This window comes from Cavia porcellus, unplaced genomic scaffold, assembly GCF_034190915.1.
Source record: "Cavia porcellus strain 051 isolate PalLab524CR breed Dunkin Hartley unplaced genomic scaffold, mCavPor4.1 scaffold_29, whole genome shotgun sequence".
Classification (NCBI taxonomy): domain Eukaryota; kingdom Metazoa; phylum Chordata; class Mammalia; order Rodentia; family Caviidae; genus Cavia; species Cavia porcellus.
Genome location: NW_026947512.1, coordinates 49,395,815 through 49,414,498, shown reverse-complemented (window position 1 = coordinate 49,414,498; position 18,684 = coordinate 49,395,815). Strand labels below are relative to the sequence as shown.

General features: G+C 47.8%; 1 protein-coding gene across 5 annotated transcripts in view; it reads right to left on the bottom strand.

The window, feature by feature from the left end:
• The window catches only part of Ikbkb (inhibitor of nuclear factor kappa B kinase subunit beta), a 44,372-nt gene that overhangs the window by 1,657 nt on the left and 24,031 nt on the right, over nt 1–18,684 (bottom strand). For 3 of the 5 annotated variants that reach the window (XM_063239916.1, XM_063239914.1, XM_063239918.1), the window contains 16 exons: nt 18,195–18,284; nt 15,994–16,118; nt 13,148–13,255; nt 11,523–11,652; nt 10,976–11,170; nt 10,215–10,329; nt 8,849–8,972; nt 8,114–8,265; nt 7,911–7,972; nt 6,677–6,786; nt 4,994–5,043; nt 4,795–4,894; nt 4,441–4,588; nt 2,139–2,266; nt 711–755; nt 444–534 (listed from right to left, as the gene is read on the bottom strand). In XM_063239916.1, coding sequence (XP_063095986.1) covers nt 444–534; nt 711–755; nt 2,139–2,266; nt 4,441–4,588; nt 4,795–4,894; nt 4,994–5,043; nt 6,677–6,786; nt 7,911–7,972; nt 8,114–8,265; nt 8,849–8,972; nt 10,215–10,329; nt 10,976–11,170; nt 11,523–11,652; nt 13,148–13,255; nt 15,994–16,118; nt 18,195–18,284 — 1,773 coding nt within the window. Of the gene's footprint in view, nt 1–443; nt 602–710; nt 756–2,138; nt 2,267–4,440; nt 4,589–4,794; nt 4,895–4,993; nt 5,044–6,676; nt 6,787–7,910; nt 7,973–8,113; nt 8,266–8,848; nt 8,973–10,214; nt 10,330–10,975; nt 11,171–11,522; nt 11,653–13,147; nt 13,256–15,993; nt 16,119–18,194; nt 18,285–18,684 lie in introns of those variants that run through there. The other 2 variants (XM_063239917.1, XM_063239915.1) reach the window with 2 other exon arrangements.

Sequence of the window (18,684 nt, the reverse complement as noted above, 5' to 3'; positions counted from 1 at the left end):
ACAGAGTGCCCACATGGAGAAGGTGATGAGTCCATTCAAGGCCAAGGGAACCATTTAGAGTCCTCTCATCAGTATCTTTTCACTCAGACAATGACACGGCTGCGCTCCATGCCTCGCGCTGCAGAGCCATGCCAGGTCCTGTCTCACTGCAGCCCAGCAGAGCACCTGGTGCACACCTAGGGCAGCAGGATCTGTGGTGCAGGTAAGCATAATGGAAGTAATGATGCCTCCTCATCAGGATTCAAACTTCACAAAGGTAAATTAAGTAGGATAACATATATAATGTGTCTGTAGCATGCAATAATAGTCATAATTACTATACATAATTTACCAGGAGGTCTTAAGTATATACCGAGGCTATATGACACTGAGGTTAATACTGGCTTCCCCTGTTTTTCTGCAGAAGAAGGGCCAGGTAGGGCTGGGGCTCCTGAGGGAGTTACCATGAGGCTCTGGTCCTTCTCCTTCATGGTGTCCTGCATGGTGCTCTCCAGCTGGGAGCACAGGGAGTGCGCTTCGGCCACAAGCTCCTCACTGTGGGTGACAACCAAGCAGTCAGGCTGTGAGAGGTCATCTGCATGCACTGCAGCTATTCCTATTGCTTCAAAATACGTAATAGAATTTTTGACATTATTTTAAAAATAAGGCAGCTATTATTTTGGCCCTGAATGTCTTAAAACAGTACATCACCAAATGGTGACATCATTTACCTGATTAAGTACTTCTGAGAAGCCAAAATCCAGTCATGAGCATTACTGTTCAAAATAAGAAAAGTACATAGATCTCCAAGAATAAAAAAGCAAAAGAGCCCTGTTTTACTTACTAAATAACAGACTAACTTCCAAAAAATCTAAAGCTTTTACCCAAGTCACCTGCTTTCCAATTTTCAAAAGAGAAAGGAAAAAGCAATGGACAAAGCAGTTCACTAGGTTTATGTATTTTTCCTTCTGACTTGAGATGCAAAATCCTGGAAACTTATTTAGTCCAATCTGCTCTCTCTTCTCTGCAATAAGAAATGCATGTCTTCTATCATGAATGGGTCACCATGGAACAAAGACAATCTAACAAACCATCCTTCCTTTTCCGACCACAGCTCTGTGACACAGAGACCACCATAACCCCTGTGCTCCCAGGGGGACTTTTCTGGTTGAGAATAACACTGGAGGATAACACGCAGGACAGGAAGTCAGTACCCTTTAACACATTTCACTCTGCAAAATGTGGCACTGTGTGCAGGAAGGAACCTGGAATGCTTCTTCTTCTTCTTCTTTTTTTTTTTTGCAGTACTAGGAATAGAACCTAGGGCCTCACACATGCTAGACAAGTGCTGTACCATGGAGCTACGCCCAAGGTCTCCACAGCGTGTTTTTCTCAGCCTTACTTGCTATTAGGTTAGAGGCTTGCTACCAGCCCTATAGGGCAACCAGACAGGTGTGAGGCCTGGGTACTACAAAAGAGCCACACTGAGGCAATGACAAGTGCATGGAAAAGTTCATACTTGGAGTGGAAAGTCATCAGGAGTCACTGAACTAGGTCAGAATGGCATTTTGGGAGGACTGAGGGCTTGGTGGCAGAACGGACAGGAAGTGGCAGGCAGAAAGCCCTGCCAGGAAGAGGCCAGAATGTTCTGTTCACTGCTCTGCTGCAGTGGCCCAGGCAACAGCGAGCAAGGGCAGGATGAACAGATGATGAGACACACTGGGAAGAAAAACAGTAGCGTGGTAAATACAGGCAGGCAGAGGAGGCCAGAGGACTCAGGCTGACGAAGAGGACTCATTCTGAAGGGTCTCTAGTTTTGAAACACAGAGGAAGCCTGATAGAGTATGAGCAACAGACTTTCAATATCCTCACTAAGCAATTAGTAACCCAACACCTGGACAAATAAACCATTTAGTTAGTTAGTTACAAGGGACATGGGGGCGCTGATATACAGCCTCAAGCTCTGTTTGGGGGGATGTAGCTTCACAATGCTTCCACCCCAGCGCACACTACACTTGATCTTACTCACAAGGCCGAGAAGCAATATCCTATCTATAACAAAGAGGAGCACACACAAATTAATTAGACACATGTTTATCAGTGCCATCCTCAGGGGCTCCTCACATTCCCTGGGATGTGCACTGCTAGCGGTGACTTACCTTTTCTTGGCTGGCTCAGGGCTACTGTCAGAGGCAGTGGAAGGCTGGGACAGCAGCTGACCAGAGTGGCTGAGCCGAGACATGTTCATGCTATCTGGGCTTCCACTGACAGGGCCACGGACCTTGCTCTGAAGGGCAAAACCAGAAAGATAGCCAACAACATTCTGAAGGCCAATGATGGAACACATTTTACACTCACACTACAGTATTTCTGCTGCAAGACACTAGCTGTTCCTCAAAACTCCCAGCCTGCATTTGTCGGTGATCACAGCTGGGCCTGCCCATTCAGCCTTGGAGTGTGTCTGTGTCTTAATGCTGAGATGTGGGTACCTGCACCTCCAGGCTTTACTTCCTTCATGTGACTCCTCAGTGAACTCTTACACAGAAAGAGAAGGCAGATATTGCTAGCCTTTCCCAAGCAGAAGGTAGAGCTACACGAAAGGTCAGGAAACCATGACAGCAAAGGGAAAACTGAAAATTCTCTAGCCCTGGGGTGCTACGGTCACACACACCTCCTCATACTTGCACCCCACGCATGTGACCCACTGCCAACTTATCAGCACTTCAGGCTCTGCCCTCGCTGAGCCTCTGGTCAGCTGCTGTCCACATACCTCAAAGACTCCTGTCCCTGCTTCTTGCTCTTAGTATATCCAGCCTGTGGCCCTTGAGCTAGGGACCCTCCCTGGCTTCACCTCCACCACTCCACCTAAACCGGCCTTTCTAGGGCCAACTCCACCCTGCTCCTCATCCATCTGTTATGCCTTACCTGCTGTTCAGCACCTGAGAGACCCAACTGTCCATATCTCCTTTGCACTAGGCTTGTGAGGCTGCAAGGTGGCAAGCCGTTCCCACACAGTTGGCGTCAGCTATTCCCCAAATTTCCATGCACCCAGGAGCTACCCAGCTCCAGACCCCCACTATGTGGCCCTCACTCAACCCAACTTATCCAACATAAAGTGACACCTCTAAAACAAAAATGGGATCTGTGTCCCATCAGCTCCTTTGATCTGAACGGGAACGCTGTCCAGTTTCTGCACATGGTGCTTCCACAAGCCAGCTTAAGCCCTCCAATTTCATCCTCAGTGATCACTCCAACCACCCAGAAGACATCAGTTTTGGCAAGGCCTTTAACAAAGTAATGCCATTGTCCTGGGCATCTTTCCAGGCAGCCATCCCACCCCCTAACTCCTACTCACCCTTCAGAAACTTTCCTTCTTCCCTCCCCACTGAGGAAGAAGCTGCCTCCACTGCTCACTGGGACACAGCTTTAGAGCATTCCCTGCTCTGGACGGCTGGCTGTGCCCCCGCCAGATCACGACTCCTTGAGACAGGCAGAGCCCCAGGAATGGCCTCCTCTGTGTGTACCTCCACTTCTCTCAATTTCTTCGTCTGGTGGTGGTTCCTGTTTTCTTTCTTATAGGAGGAAATGCCATTCAGCCCTTCCATGTTCCTGGTCATAACTGAAGATACCAACTGTGCCCTCTCCAATACTCTCAATGTCCTGCTTGGCCCACAGAGGTGCTCCAGCCTCCAGGCCTCCCAGAACAAGCAGCCCTCTGCCCTCCTTCCTTCCCTCTACCCTTAAAGTGCTGTCGACTGACTACTCTCTTCCCTCTCTGCCACCTCTCTGCAGCCCAAAAGGGCCATTCCTCAGAAGCTCCAGCTTCTCCTGTACCCTGCATGTCCCCTTCCTCTGGCTGTCTGGCTTTCCATCTCCTCTTGCGAGCCATCAGCTTGGTCACAGGTGCACTGAGGCAGGTGCATGGCAGGTGAAGGAGTGTCAGCCCTAAAACATGGTCACATCTTTGCCCTGACCTGTCGTTTGCCTTAATTAGGAAAAGGGTCTTTGTAGAGGTAACTGGAGGCAGAATCCTAAGAGAAGATCATCCTGGACTATACAACTGCGATTCAAGTCTGGTGACAGTGTCCTCAGGGAGACATGAAAGTCACAGAAAGAGACAGATCGGAGTAGTGCAGCCAGAAGTTATGGAATGCCTGGTGCCCCAGAAGCCAGAGAGGTCACGGTGAATTCTCCTCCAGAGCCACAGAGGGGCACCATCCTGCTGACACCTGGAGTCCAGACTCTAGTCTTAAAATCTCTGAGAAAATCATCTCTGTGGTTTGCTGCCATCTGGTTGCACTGATTTCAGCTGCTATGAGAATAATAAAGGCACAGCCTCTGACATCATCCTTACTCCACACCCCGTCCCAGGGAGTGGTCCGAGCAGATGCTTCGGAAGGCTTCAGGTGCCCTGTGGCTGCCTCAGTGGGAGGCTTGGTATCAACAGACACTGTCACTCACACAGGCGATCTTCAGGAGGTTCCAGAGCTCCTTTTGTCGCTTCTCCTGGAGCTGGACCACTGTCTTCTCATCCTCGTTCATCAGACTCACCACCTCTTCCACCTTGGGCAGCAACTCCAGGGCCTTCTGCTTACAAACCACAGTTTTACTGTAAAGAACAAACAGGATGCACTCCCGTGGGCCTTGGGTTGTGCAGAGTGCCTTCCCGAGCAGCCAGTGGTCCAGTGAGGACTGGCAACAGTTTCACTGATAGCTACAACTCCAACTGGAGCAAGAGCCACTGCCAGCTGAGGCAGTGATTGGAGCTGAGCTGTGATTCCACCTCCTACCCTGGAGCTGCAAAGGGCTTTGTACCTCAGCTGTGTGTAAATCACTCGCACTTTCTTCTCAAAGCCTTGAATGGCCTGAAGTAGTAACCGCACCATTTCCTGACTGTCACCATCTGTTCTCTGGTCTGGGAAAGAGAGTGGCACAGTTGCTCCAGAAGGTTGGCAGTAAGAACCAATGCCTCAGAAATGCAACGGAAAGGTGCTGAGGTGCCCGGACCACCTACCTCTTGGCTTTTCCCTTAATCTCCTGTAGAGCTCTCTTGCTTGCTCCTCTCTGAAATACATAAGCAGCTGTGTGTTGATTCAAGGTCAAACAGATGCATACACAGCACTGCTAATTCTTTCTTTTCGTTTTTTGAGACAGGATCTTACTATATTGCTATGTTGTGCAGGCTGGCCATGAATTCACTATGAAGCTTAGCCTAGTCTTGAACTTGGGGTGATCCTTTTGTCTCAGCCTCTTGAGTGCTGGGATACCCAACTAACACTGCTACTTCTTGCCAGCACAATTACTGACTTCTAGATAAAAGGCTTAAACTGAGCAGTGAAACCAAATCTTGTACCTCAAGATTTTACCCTTGTCTTCCACAATAATTAGGCAAAAAATGTCTCATCACATGAGTATAGTGATCAGAAAGAGTACAGTGGGACAGTGCCCCTCTACCCTGTTTAATGTGTGATGTGTCAGAACTCTACATTGGCAGACTAATCAAAGAGGAGGACAAACCAAGGAGTGCTGACCTCTGCTCCTGAGATCTGAAGAACTAAAGAGTATAGTAGTTCAGATTTGAGGTGCATCACCTGGCCCCTTCTCTGTGAGCAGGAGCCCTGCAGTCTGGTGACACCTGCCCCCTGCCTATATTAACCACCTCTCAGGCAGCTGCAGCTGCATGGCAAGATGGATCTGGACAAGGCTCCTCTGGTCAGCAGGCAACTGCCTGGCCTCGGTACATCCTCTTTCAGCCTGTCATGCAGTGTGGCAAGGTCTGGTACCAAGACTAATCACAGGTCCTTCTTGACTGAGGACTAGTTTTTCTGGTGATGTCCACAGTAATCAAGTGACAACCCTCATTATCAAAGTTCAAATACCCCAAGGCTTAGGAAGGAAGAAACATTCATGCTACCCTGAATTTCTCCTCTATTTGGCTTCCATTATGTGAGTCCAGTGCCCTCCTGGGGCCTGAGCAGGAGCATACACCTACCCTGACAACCTGGGTCCAATACAGGGAGACTGCAAGTATCCCCCAAGAAGACTGACTTGGGAATTAAAAGCTAAGGAATTAGCTAAAGAATTAAAGGACATATAAAACAAATAATTAAATCTCTGTTCAGATTTATCATCCTAAGAATCAGGAAACACTGCTGAGTTCAAAGTGACAGACACCTCAGTAAACCTCAATAAACCAGTCCAGACTATATGTACACTGGAGGCTGCAAGTCACTTCCTCCGGCCAGTGTGGGTCTGCCCAGTGCCAAATCCCTTCAGGGTGCCAAAGCCAGATCCCTGACAAGGGCTCAAATAAACAGCATCCATGTCCAAACTCCTAAGGTTGCCAGGCTCCTCCCTCCCTGTAACACTTCCCGTTCTTTGAGCCTCAAAACCTGGACTAGGGTAGGTGGACCAAGCAGGCACATCTGGTAGGATGGTAAAGGTCACTTGCGTTTTACAGCCTTTATAGATTACAAACTGCTTCTCAACTGCATTATCTGAATGGATCCTTACAACTCTGTGATATCAACAGGGTTTCTTTGCCACTTAATAGTTTTGAAAACTAAGGCTCAGATTAACATGATTTGCTGTGGCTACCTCTAGGACACAGGCAGACAGGGGACAGGCTGCAAGGGAGCACAGTGCCAGTGTCCTGAGACCATCACAACACACTCAGAACTCCACTGGGCATACTCACAGGTCATCCAGTGTGCCGCCCTGCTTTCGCCCCATTGGGCTCCTCTGCAAGTCCACAATATCAGTCTGCAGGGCCATCATCCGCTCCACCAGACACTTCACTTCGTTCTCCTAATGAAAAGGCTGTGCTAATGTCAACTGATGTAAGAAGAGCACACTGAGACACATGACCTCAGGTCCTAACTCCAAGGGGACTCTTAGTTGACTGGCCGGAAGGAATGTGAACTCTGGCATCAGAGAGAGCTGAGTTTGGATCCAGCATCTACCACTTTCTGGCTGTAGGACTCTTGGGCAGCTCCCTAACCTGTGAGTTGCACTTTCTGCTTCCATAGATAGGCTTCTAATATGGCTACTCAAGGGATTAAATATCTGGCACAGGAGAGTTGGCCGATGCATACTACTCTGTCCCCCTGAATTTGTCCCTCTTAATACCAGCCCATATGAGGAGGCCTGGATCTCTTCATTTCAAAGGTGGTGTGTGAGAGAGCCAAGTCTGAGAGAAGCATGGCTGCCTCTATGCTAAGGAACCACTTGCAGGACATCCACTCTGAGCACACACGAATTTGCCAGGACTATCAACAAAACAGATGTCAGGACATACAGGGAAGACCTCCTTCAAGGGCACAGGGGAAGACGCTGGGGAAGCCTGGGAGCCCAGGGCCTTGTTTCTCTGTGTGCTTCATGGAGTCAGTCATGCTTACTTCCTCTGGCTTTATAATCACTCTCTTCAGGGGGACATGATTTGTATGTCCTGAGACTTTCTGCCTCAATTTTGTCTTACAGATTTCACATCCAATGAAATTAAGCAAACACTTCTGACAAGAGAGAGCACTGATCATTCTCCAATGCTCTTCCCAGGAGCAAGAGCCCTAGACTCTTCCTTAAGGGCACCTGGCATTGGCTCCTTACTTAAACATGGAACCTCTCTGTCCCTCTGTACAGCGCTGAGGTCTTGCCACAGGGGGGCTCCTGTGCACTTTCAGTTTGTTTCCAGAGAGTTTGATGACAGTCTAAGGGGATGGTGAGGAAAACTGGAATTCTGACACAGAAGACCAATGCAGTGTTTGACAAGAACGGAAACTGAGGGCCCAGGCCCAGGATTTAGCTACATGGTCTGCCTGGCAAGCACGAGGGTCTGAGTTCAATTCTCAGTTACCTCTCCTCCCCCCCAAAAGTTAAACAGAACAAAACCTCATCTACACCATAAGTACAGAAACTGAATTTGAGTTTCCTACCCGCCCACACAGCTCCACTTTCTGTTCCATCTCCTTCCAGGCCAGCAGCAGTTTATCAGATGCTGGAAAAAAAAAATTGGGGGAAAAGACCAAATAAAAATGCCCAGAAAACTAAAACAGAAATAAGCAACCCCACTGTAAGAGAAAAAAAAATTCTTAAAAAGACAAAAAGAAAGGGTTTAAGTTCCCTGTGGAATACTCACTGATCCCAAACTCCGTCTGCTCACTGTACTTCTCCAGGTCGATCTGGATGCTGGTTTTAAAGAAATCCAACTTGGCCTTGAGCTGCTGAGACATGGAGGCCATCGCATTCTTCATTTTGGAGAGGCAGCTGTTATTCCGGAGGAGATTCATCCTGCAGAGACCATAAGAAATGGAACAGGAGAGTTCTGGGATCCTACAATAACAGAATCCCATCAAAAGTCAAAGGAGGGCCTCGCTGTAATAACACCCATCATTACTAATACTAAAGCAGCCATTTATAACCGTTAAGACAACTTCCTGGCTTTCGGTGACAAATGAGGTTCTGCGCCAAAGCTGGAATTAGGCAAAGTACTACAGAGAAGGCCAACAATCTAAACTGGTCTTAACTGGGGACAGAGTAAACAAGCTCCCTGCATAATAATCAGGGGAGTTTGGCCAACCCAAATGGTAACAAGCTGCTCTGAGGTCCAAATTCTGTCCTCGGCTTGGTCCGCCCAACCCTCAGTGCTGCACTCCTGTGCCATGTACTAACCACACTCACCTCGTCAGGCTCTCCCTGGGCAGAAGGGCCTCCCTCCAGATGGCCCGCCCTGACCACCTCCTGCTTGTCCAAACCAGGGTCTCCTTTTTGTCTCTCAAAATAGTCACCTCTTGTCCCTGCCTCAGCCACCTCCCAAGGGCAAAGTCACCAAGCAATTCTAAATGAACTAAGTCAAGAACACCGGGCACAATACATGGCAGCTCGCTGTCCCTGCTGCAGCCGGTTGCAGTCCTCCTTCAGGGTCTGGACGCTGTGCCAAACCTGGCCCCACACTTTCCTCAGCTGGAAGAAAGGGAGATTCCTCTTGGGCTCCTGAACTGCGCACAGAGACAAGCAACTGTCAGTAGTCAACTCTCCTACAAAAGGCCACATCCTCCCTTCCCACTCACTGGCCCTTGAAAAACCATTAACTACTATCCGATCACAGAACTTGATGGGTGTTAGCCTTTCCTACTCCTCAGCACTGAAGTTTAGACTCAGGGCCCTTGCACTGAGCTGTATCCCCAGCACTTTTTTTATTTTCAGTTTCAAGGTGGATCTTCCTAAGGCTAGGTTCGATCTTGCAATTGATCCTCCTGCCTCTGCCTCCAAGACAGCTGAGATTACAAGAGCACACCACCACCCTGGGCTCCCTACATACGCTTGCAATAGAAACTCAATATCCATGACATTTGAAGTTATGTTAATTTCTATAAAAGTGCAACCTCAGCCAGCAGTAATGAAGATGGTTAAAAAAACAGGAAGGCTGGAGATCTCTAAGATCTGTGTATTCTAAGTGTGGGCGTCGGGACATAGAAGTGGAAGAGGCATTCAAATGTTCTCAGAACACTCAACCAGTGGGATACTAAGGGCCATTAAAACAAGATGGTTCTATATGCGCCAATGGTGGAAACACTGCAAACACTGTTAATTAAAAAGGGTAAGAATAGAGCGCAGTGCACGATGCATGACATCACCATCTGTATAGGAGACTGGCCCTGGAAGACACCTGAGAACCTCTCAGCAGCATCTTCCTGGGACAGGTTCTCACAAACCAAGGGACTAGGTCGAGACTGGCTGCTTTTTCACTGTGTGCTCATTTTCATGTACTCTTAGACTTTTTAAAAATACCATGTATATATACTAATTACCAGAATACAAATGCAACCTGAAAAATCTATCAAATGGCTAGTAGACAAGCAAGCAGCATTCTCTGCTCCGAGAGTGACCTGAGAACCTCTGTGTCTCCTGGGCACCTGGGCTGCTCGGCCCAGGCCCCAGTACTGGGTATGCAGATTTTCCCGCTCATACCCTTCTTCCCCCTTGACCCAAGTGCCACCACTGATCATTTGTAAAGAAATGATGCTCTCTTTATGCTCAACTATTTCAAAGAAAGAGACATTATGGTAGTCACTGTTAATTACGGGTGGTCTTCTAGTGAAATACTGTGTGGCTTACATTGTTTTGTTCTGATCTGCTTTATTATGTCCTGTTTTGTTTTAATCTCTTTAAAATAAAAAAAATAAAAGACAAATGAAAGAGCATTATAGTGGGAAAAAAAAAAGAAATGATGCTCTTACGGATGCAACTGACACTTTCAGGTTGGGGTCGTGGGGAGATCTGAGTTTCATAGGTGACTTTACTGTTGTCAAAGAGGAACACAAGATCCATGTCCAAAGTGCGGCCCTCATTTGGCTGCAAAGAGATAAGGACAGAGTAAGATCCAGTGGCTCCAACCTGTCCCTTTTCAACTAATCCTAAGCAGCCTCAGAGCACTTCCTGCTGTCACCTAGAGTATCATCCCAGGCCAGCGGAGATAGAGCACACACAACGCCTTTCTTCCCAGTTCCACACACTTCCTTGCTGCTGCCCTTTCATGCCGATTTTCTGAAGCTACACCTTCATGTCCTACCTTATTTTGACTGCCTTTCCTATGAAGCTAAGCTCACTATCTACCCCACTCTGCAGTAACTGTTTCTCCTATGTTAACGCCATCATTATGCTGACTTACAAGCACTTACGTCTATACTGCTGCAATCAACACAGGGATAACCATAAAAGGCTTGTATCGACTCACAAAAGCAAGGCATCATTTGGCAGTAAAGGCAAATGAGTGCCACTCTCCATGGTCTGGAAGGAATAAGTCAAGTGTGAAGTGATGTCTGCCTGCTAGTAGGGTACACAGGGGACTCCATAGCTCACCATACAGCACAAGCAGGCACCTGTGCTGTGGGGGCTTAACTGCTTCATAAGGTAAAGCAGCAATCAGACTATGTGGTGCATTTCCTATGAGACAAAGTCAGAGAGAACCGTGCGGAAGCTGCAAGTAGCCAGTGCTCACCTTGCCATCAGAAATACACTGAGTGGCAGGCTTGTCAGGGATCAAGGCCAGGCCTGCCTCCTGTAGCAGCTCCTGGTCATTCTCTGGGATCCCTGTGTCCTCCTGGATTCTGGCCTTCAAGCTCTGCAGACTCTCGTCTTCTGTCACTGGATAGGTGTGAATGGTGCCTGTGACCATGTTCAAGATATGAACCAGCTGCAACACAATGCAGATATTAGGAGAAGTACAGTCTTTACAGTGGTGCCCATCTCTGTGTCAAGATTCTCCACTACTCCCCACATTTCCCAGCCCTAAAAGTAAAGGCCTAACTCAAGGGAGGGAGGTGGGCAGCCAGGCTCCGACGTTCCAGGCTTCAGGATTCCTGCCTGCCCACTACAGTGGAGCAGCCACCAGCATTCTTCATTCAGTGGTCCCCTCCCCTTCCCTGTGGAGACAGACTTTCCCTGGACCCTGTATTTTCCACTCAGCTGCCTGGGCACAGCAGGCTTGCCCTGCGCATCTCCTTCTTGTCCCACTGTTTTTGGAGCTCCATAGGCCACATGCTCACCTTTAGGTTTAAGATGTCATCCAGTGCCCGGAAGCAGCCATTGGGCCCATACTGGGGGTCCGTGCCCCTCTGCCGTGGGTGCCACATAAGCATCAGCTGCAACCACTTCTCCAGTTGCTCTGCCAGCACACTAAGAACAGGAGCAGGGTGAGGAGTGCTGCCTTCTGCCAGGCCTGAGCCACAGCAGGGTGGATCTGACAGTGCAGCCTGGGGTGTGCCTTGTCATGAGGGCAGCCACAACAATTATTAAAAATGAAAATGGACAGGTCTGAGTGGAAGAACTGAAATCTACCACCCAATCTAACGATTTGGTACTTATCCCCTCCCCCAACCTCCCACTGAAATAGCTCTCGCCAGGAAGGGATGGCAAGCAGAGAGATCCCTACTGGCTAGCAGCAACACACAGCACCGCACAGCACAGCATGCACAGTGGGTGCCCTTGGTTCCATCCAGCTCTGTGGCCAGGGCTAGGGGGCTGGGGTGGGTGGGGCAGGGTGACAGACTGGACCAGCACTCTCCACTTTTGGGCCATTGACAGCACTAGTCTATGGCTTGTTAGGAACAGGGCTGCACAACATAAAGTAGGGAGCAGGGAGTGAGCACAGTTCTGTCTGGTTATACAGTGGCTCCTGGATTGAGAATGCTACCTGACTGCCCCTCCTGTCAGTCCGGAAGCTGATGCCTCCTGTGAACTGTGCGGCCCAGGCAGTGAGCTAATGTAACAGTAAAGTGCACAGGAAATGTCGCACTGAGGTGTGCCATCCTGAAACCACCTCCTACCCAGTGCATAGAAAAACTGTCTCCCACGACACTGACCTCTGCTTCAAGGAGGGTGACCTGCTGAGCAAGCTTTCATGCAGCCCAATGGGTTAATCCCACCTGCCAGGAGCATCTGGTGGGAGCACACATGAGCCTCAAACTCTCTCCTGGCTCTGCATGTGCCTCCTGGAGGCATCAGACCCTTCCCAGGGGCCGTGACAGCCACTTGCTACCTCCTCGGCAAGCCTCTGCTGGCCCCACCTTGACCCTTTGAGTTTTCTTCCTCTACCCTCTTCATCTGCTCATGTTCATCTTTCCAGAACTTTCCCAGAAGCTCCAGCATAGACAGTCATTGCACATGAAACCTCTCCCCTCTGCAAACACTCCTGGTCCTCATTACCTATGCAACGCAGTTACGTGCGACTGCCTTAAAAATGTCCTTTGTAATGTGACCTAACTCCAGTAAATAAATACCTGCCCATGTTCTGGCTGTAAGACTAGACTGGAGATTTACTTCTTGTCAGGATATACTTTTAGGCCAAACAGTGTGAAGAGAAATAAGGTGTAACGCCTATCTTTAAAAAGTCAAGACTAGGGCTGGGGATTTAGCTCATCGGCATAAGTACCTGCCTTGCAAGCAGGCAGTCGTGAATTCGATCCCTGGTACCAATAAAAAAAAGAAAGAAAGAATAAAAAGCCAAGACTGGTCTCATCTCTGGCGTCACAAAATGAAATGAAAGGATTTCTTCTGAGATGGATTATGGCAAATTCTCAGTCTTACTTAAAAGTTATCAGATGTCACCACAGCTCTGCATTTCTGCAAAAAGAAGGCAAGTATGTAGAAGAGTCAGATGACTGGGCCTCACCTGTTTAGATTGTTGGGGTAAGGTAAAGAGCTTGAGAACTTCACTGCTCCATTCAAGTCTTCACTAACAACGATGTCCACCTCACTCTTCTGCCGGACTTTTGAATGCCTGCAAAGGAGCCATATGTTAAGTATGTGCACTCAGTGGTCAAAGACCCCTTCCATTTGTAACATGACACACAACTCTACAGGACATGCAGGATACCCTCCCCCCATGGACACTCAACCTTCTGGAATAATGATCAACAGCCTGGCCCCAAAGCCTCATGAGCTCCTGACTGGATCATGGGGACGTGACTTAGGTGGGTCAGTCCACTAATATGGGTCACTGGGGGTGTGACCTGGAGAGGTCCACCTCCCTCCCTCCTCCCTGATCTTTCTCTCTGTTTCCTGCTGCCCTGCCATGAGCTCTCTCCCCACTACCAGGCCTTATGCTAAAACTACTACAAACTGAACAAACTTACAAAATAAACTTGTCCTACTTACAGTGGTGGCTGCTGGGTATTGTGTCTTAGTGACGACATGGAACCTGAGACAAGGTTTCTCTAAGAGTTGAAGAATGGTGGGTACTGGAGCTGGGCTGCAGAGGCCATGTCAGACTCACCAAGGCAACCACAAAGGTTGGAAGATCTGAGGATGTTCTGAAGGACACATTCTGCGTCTGCAGACAGAACTGCTGAGTCCTGTATCACTCTTGGCTTTTCCCTCTCCCTAATTTCCATTTCATCTTTGTGAGTGCTCATGTTTTGACAGAGGGAAGAATCAGGTCTTCCAAACCAAGACCTTGCATACATGTCATATGCAATAGGCATAATACACATACATACATACATGCACTTCCCTCTGAGCATACACAGGTAAGTATTTTTTCTAAGGATAAGCTAACTTTTTTAATTTTCCCAACTTAAGGACTTCTTGATATACCTGAAGTAAAATTTGATGGGGAAAAATTTTAAACATGACTGGCTTGTAGCCTTCCTGATAACAAGGATGATGCAAATGTGGAGAATGCCTCACAGGTGAACTGTGCACATGGCTCTCGTCACTGCTGTGAAACCCATGCAGCCTGCTGCTTAGCCATGAGGAAATGAAGGTCAGATTATCTCTCCAGAGCAGTGAGTAAGCAGTCAGTAAGTAAGGGAACTCAAATTCAAAATCTGGTGTTCTCTCTACTCTGCCTGATGTTCAAATATATTTTGATGTTCAAAAATATATTCTCAAGAGTTGGGAAATTTGAACAAAAAGTGCAGGGCTTTCTAATTCATAGGACACATATTCTTTCATCTGTTAATTCCATTCCTATGAATTTGTCCTACAGAAATAACTACAGGGATGCAAGGGTCCCCTCCAGGATGTAATTCTTGGTGTAATTTTATGACACCGAGTTGTAAACCACTCTAGCTTCCAGTCACAGGGCACAAGTACAGCCATCCAGTGGATTACAGACAGACATATAGAAAATACAGAAACATTCAATATTAGTTTAAAAAGCAGGTTATATCAGAGTATACAAAATTTAAAAAAGGATATAAAACATACACACATACATTAGAAAGTCTGGAGACACACAAAATATTGAGAGCAATTGTTTCCAGATTGTCTTATTATACATCATTCTTGCTTACTTTTTTTGTATTTTCCAAAAACATAAAATAATATTAACTGTATAGCATTTTTAGGTTCAAGACAAAGGATTTGTTGTGTTATAAACAGGCTCTGAAGGAGATTCTCACTGTGAAATGTTTTAAAGACATCTGAAGACAGCTTCATGCTACACTGCCACTGAGGTCCAAAGGGGAGGATCCACAGGGACAAACATGTCCACCTGACTGAACGGGTATATAACATCCTAACAACCAAGGAAGAGGGAAAGGACCATAGGGGTGAGAAACTGGGATGAGAGTTCTTTTCACTATGCAGTTTTTATACTTTGAAGTCTAAAACTTGCAAACTTACTACTGCTCCAAAAAAGGAAGATTTAAAAAAATCTGAGCAATAGCAGTCATTTAAATTAGTCTTAAGGAATAGTTTTGACTGAAAATTACTGATTTGGAGGAAAGTTAGCTTTTAAATTATTCATGTCACTAAGAGTCAACTTTTTTCTCCCCCCAAGTACCTTTACTGATAAAAGCTGTATATATGTGTTGTGTACAACACCATACTTAGCACATATTTACCGTGTAAGATGGATAAAGTAATTAACATATGTATTACACTTACAATTTCTTGTGGTGATGATTAACCTATATTTATAAATAATACATTATTTTTATAATTAGTAAGTAAAAGGCCAGTGTGGTGGTAATTCCAGCTATTTAGAGAGCTGAGGGTAGGAGAGCTGAGTTTGAAGCCACTGAGGCCAAACTAGTGAGACCTCCACCTCAAAAAGAGAAAAAGTTAACAGAGTGGATTTTGAAAACCTTAATTGTATCCTTTGATTGTTTAATTAAACAGTTTTCTTAATGATTTCTTAGGTTCACATTTTAAGCCACTTTCCAAGTATAGTGAAATTGGCCAGCAGGAAGTGTCCACACAGAAGGCTGTCCGGGCTTGTCTGTATACACAGCCTTCACTGCTGTTTATTAGCACACAGTGTGTCCTGTCTAGGCGCTGTAGTAACAAGGACTTGTTACTGAACACAGAGCAAACGACACTGATCTGCTATCTAAAGACTCCACTGAACAGCACTCTATTTTCCTGGGTACATGTTGATCACACTTGGGTCCCACTGGGCCTCTCCCTAGGGACAGCACAGCCTGGGGCACACAGTGAACCAGGAGGACGACTAGGATGGGCAGAGCCAGTCTGTCACCTGGGCGGCCCCCAGGGTTCCACTGGCTCACTCACCACTGCACTGGCTGCCAGTTGGGGAGGAAAGGCCGGAAGCCAGTGATGCACTCGAAGGCCAGGGTGCCGAAGCTCCAGTAGTCCACTGTCACTGTGTACTTCTGCTGCTCCAGTAGCTCAGGGGCCTGCAACCACACAAGTGGGGATGCACTGTCAGGAAAGGCAGCAGTCATCAGGTCAGGACCCACACTCTTCAGGTTCCATCCTGGGACAGTGTGTCCACTTGGGAGGAGGTGACCAGTCTGATCAGCAGGTATGACCTAAGGCCTGCTGTGTCTCACAGGCTCACTAAGCACTGGCAGAGGGTACAGGAATCAGGACTCCCGGAATCACCTGGAGTAGACCCATGAGCATGGGCCACACTTGTGCTTCAGTTCTTCCCCTCTGATAACCATGGCTAGAGGCTAGGACTGTGGCTCAGTGGAAGAGCAGTTAGCATGTGAGGCCCTGGGTCCCATTCCCAGTGGCGTGCAGACAGACAGACAGAACAGCACACACACACACACACACACACACACACACACACACACACACACAAGCTGAAGGATGGCAGCATTTTAGGAGTTTATTGAAAACTAACTTGGGGTAGTTAGTATCCAGTCCTGTGGGCCATGTAGAGACAGGCTGGCACAGCCAGGGAAAACTAGTAAGCTGCATTAAACACAGACCAATGCAACGGGATGGGACATTTACAGCCAGGCAGGAAGCAGCAAAAGGCATGGCTCCTTGTCAAGGTGGAGAGAGCTGAGCTGACCTAGGATGGTGACAGGGCCCAAGGGATCCTGGTGCCGTTCCAGAGAAGACCATCATGGAGTCACAGAGACAGGACTGGCTATTGTTGCTGTGGCAATGTGACATTTATAAAAGGACCAGGAGCCTGATCCTAGAGAAGTTCGGAGATAGCCAGTCACTGCAGGGCCTGGATAGGGATGGATGTCTGAGAACCTGACTCACCACCCTGGGCAGAGTGTGGGTGGCCTTTGGTCAGCTGCTGCTAGGCTGCAGGGGTTCTGGGGGCCCAAAGGGTGCATGTGGTGACACCTTCCTTTAGACATTGGGACACTTCCACCTCACAGAGGAGCTGCCCACTGCCCTCACCAGTAGGATAGCAGGAAACACAGTGCACACAGTCATCAAGTACTTTCTTACTTAAGAACTAGATGGCATGCCTGAGCCATCTAGCCCAGACCCCATCACGATCACACTGTGACTGGCACTCACAGATGCGCCGCCCATGAACGGTCTCAACGTGCTCAGCTACACCCTCATCCCTGCACCCGCACTGCTGCTCCGCTCTGCACAGGGACGGTGACCTCTCCCTCGGGGCCCTCTTCCCCCTACATGCCCTGCTGCTCACACCTGTCCCATGCAGGTCACTCTTCACACTATAGCTGTCTTTTCAAAGCCTGGGCCTTCTCCAGTGTAACACCCTCCAGTGTCACTCTGGAGGTTTGAAGATACAGCCTAAAAGCCTTGGTCCAGCTACAAGGGTCCTTGCTTCCCTTCCCAGTTTATCTCAGACTCTCTTTTCCTTCCTGTAGGGCCACTCCACACTCTCAGGTCTTTCCCTCTTCTCTACACCTCTGCATCCTCCATTCTCCAGCCCCTCCACCTCATCCTGCAGGGCTACACTAGGTCCTCCTACAAACATTCCTAGAGTTCCCAGTGCTGTTTCTGAGTCTTGTGGATATCATGGCAATGCCTGCATTCTTGTCAAGCTCTAAAATCCTGAAGAGGTGAAAAATATGCATCTTCTTTGCCGATGGATGCACTGCCAGCACTGGGCACACACTCTTCACTTGGTCCTTACTGCTGAATAAGGGTGACTGAAGCAGAAGCCCAGTCCTCAGGTGACATAAGGTAACAGGAAGGGCAGCTCAGCCTTGTGAAATGTGCAGCCTCTAGACCAGCACAGGTCTGAAGTTCAGTTTCTTAATTTCCAGATAAAATACTGAGGCACAGCCAGGCTGACCTGTGTAATGACACTAGTATAGTCCTTCTGATGTCAGAGAAGACAAGGAATCCTTGCTGGCAGAGAATGCTCATTCGAATGGATAATGGTTCTACACGCTCACTTGACAATGCATTCAGGAAATATCCACAGAGCCAGCAAGAGTCAGATGGGAAGGAAGGTAGAACAGAACCCCACAAGCATACCACCAGAGAAACTGACAAGCAAACACATCAATTCCATTTCTTACCAGGTACTGCAGGGTCCCCACAAATGAAGTACAAAGACTGCCCTGATCCAGTTCCTTGGCATATCCTAGGTCAATAATTTTGTGTATTAACTGAAAAAAAGGAAGTGGAAATCTAAGGGTTGTAAGGAAACACTGTACCTGCCTAGCAAGTTGTATAGGGAATCTAACTTACCAAGTTATATGTTAGATTCCCTATACAAAACAAAGAAACAAGTATTTTTAGATTCCCTCTACAAAACAAACAAACAAACAAACAAATATTGTCCTACCACTAGGGCAGAGATATTTCTAAATTCCCAAAGGGTATGGAGCCTAGAGTCTTAAGGAGCCTCCACATAACTAAGGAGAATGCCCGCAGCATGGTAGACTCAGGGCAAGAGCAAATGCATGCTATAAAATGCATGCTTGGTTCACACTTTGTCTTGCTCTGCCTTGGTGCTCACAGGGAGGCCAATGTTCATGGGTCACACACAGCTCTTAGGAGCCCCAG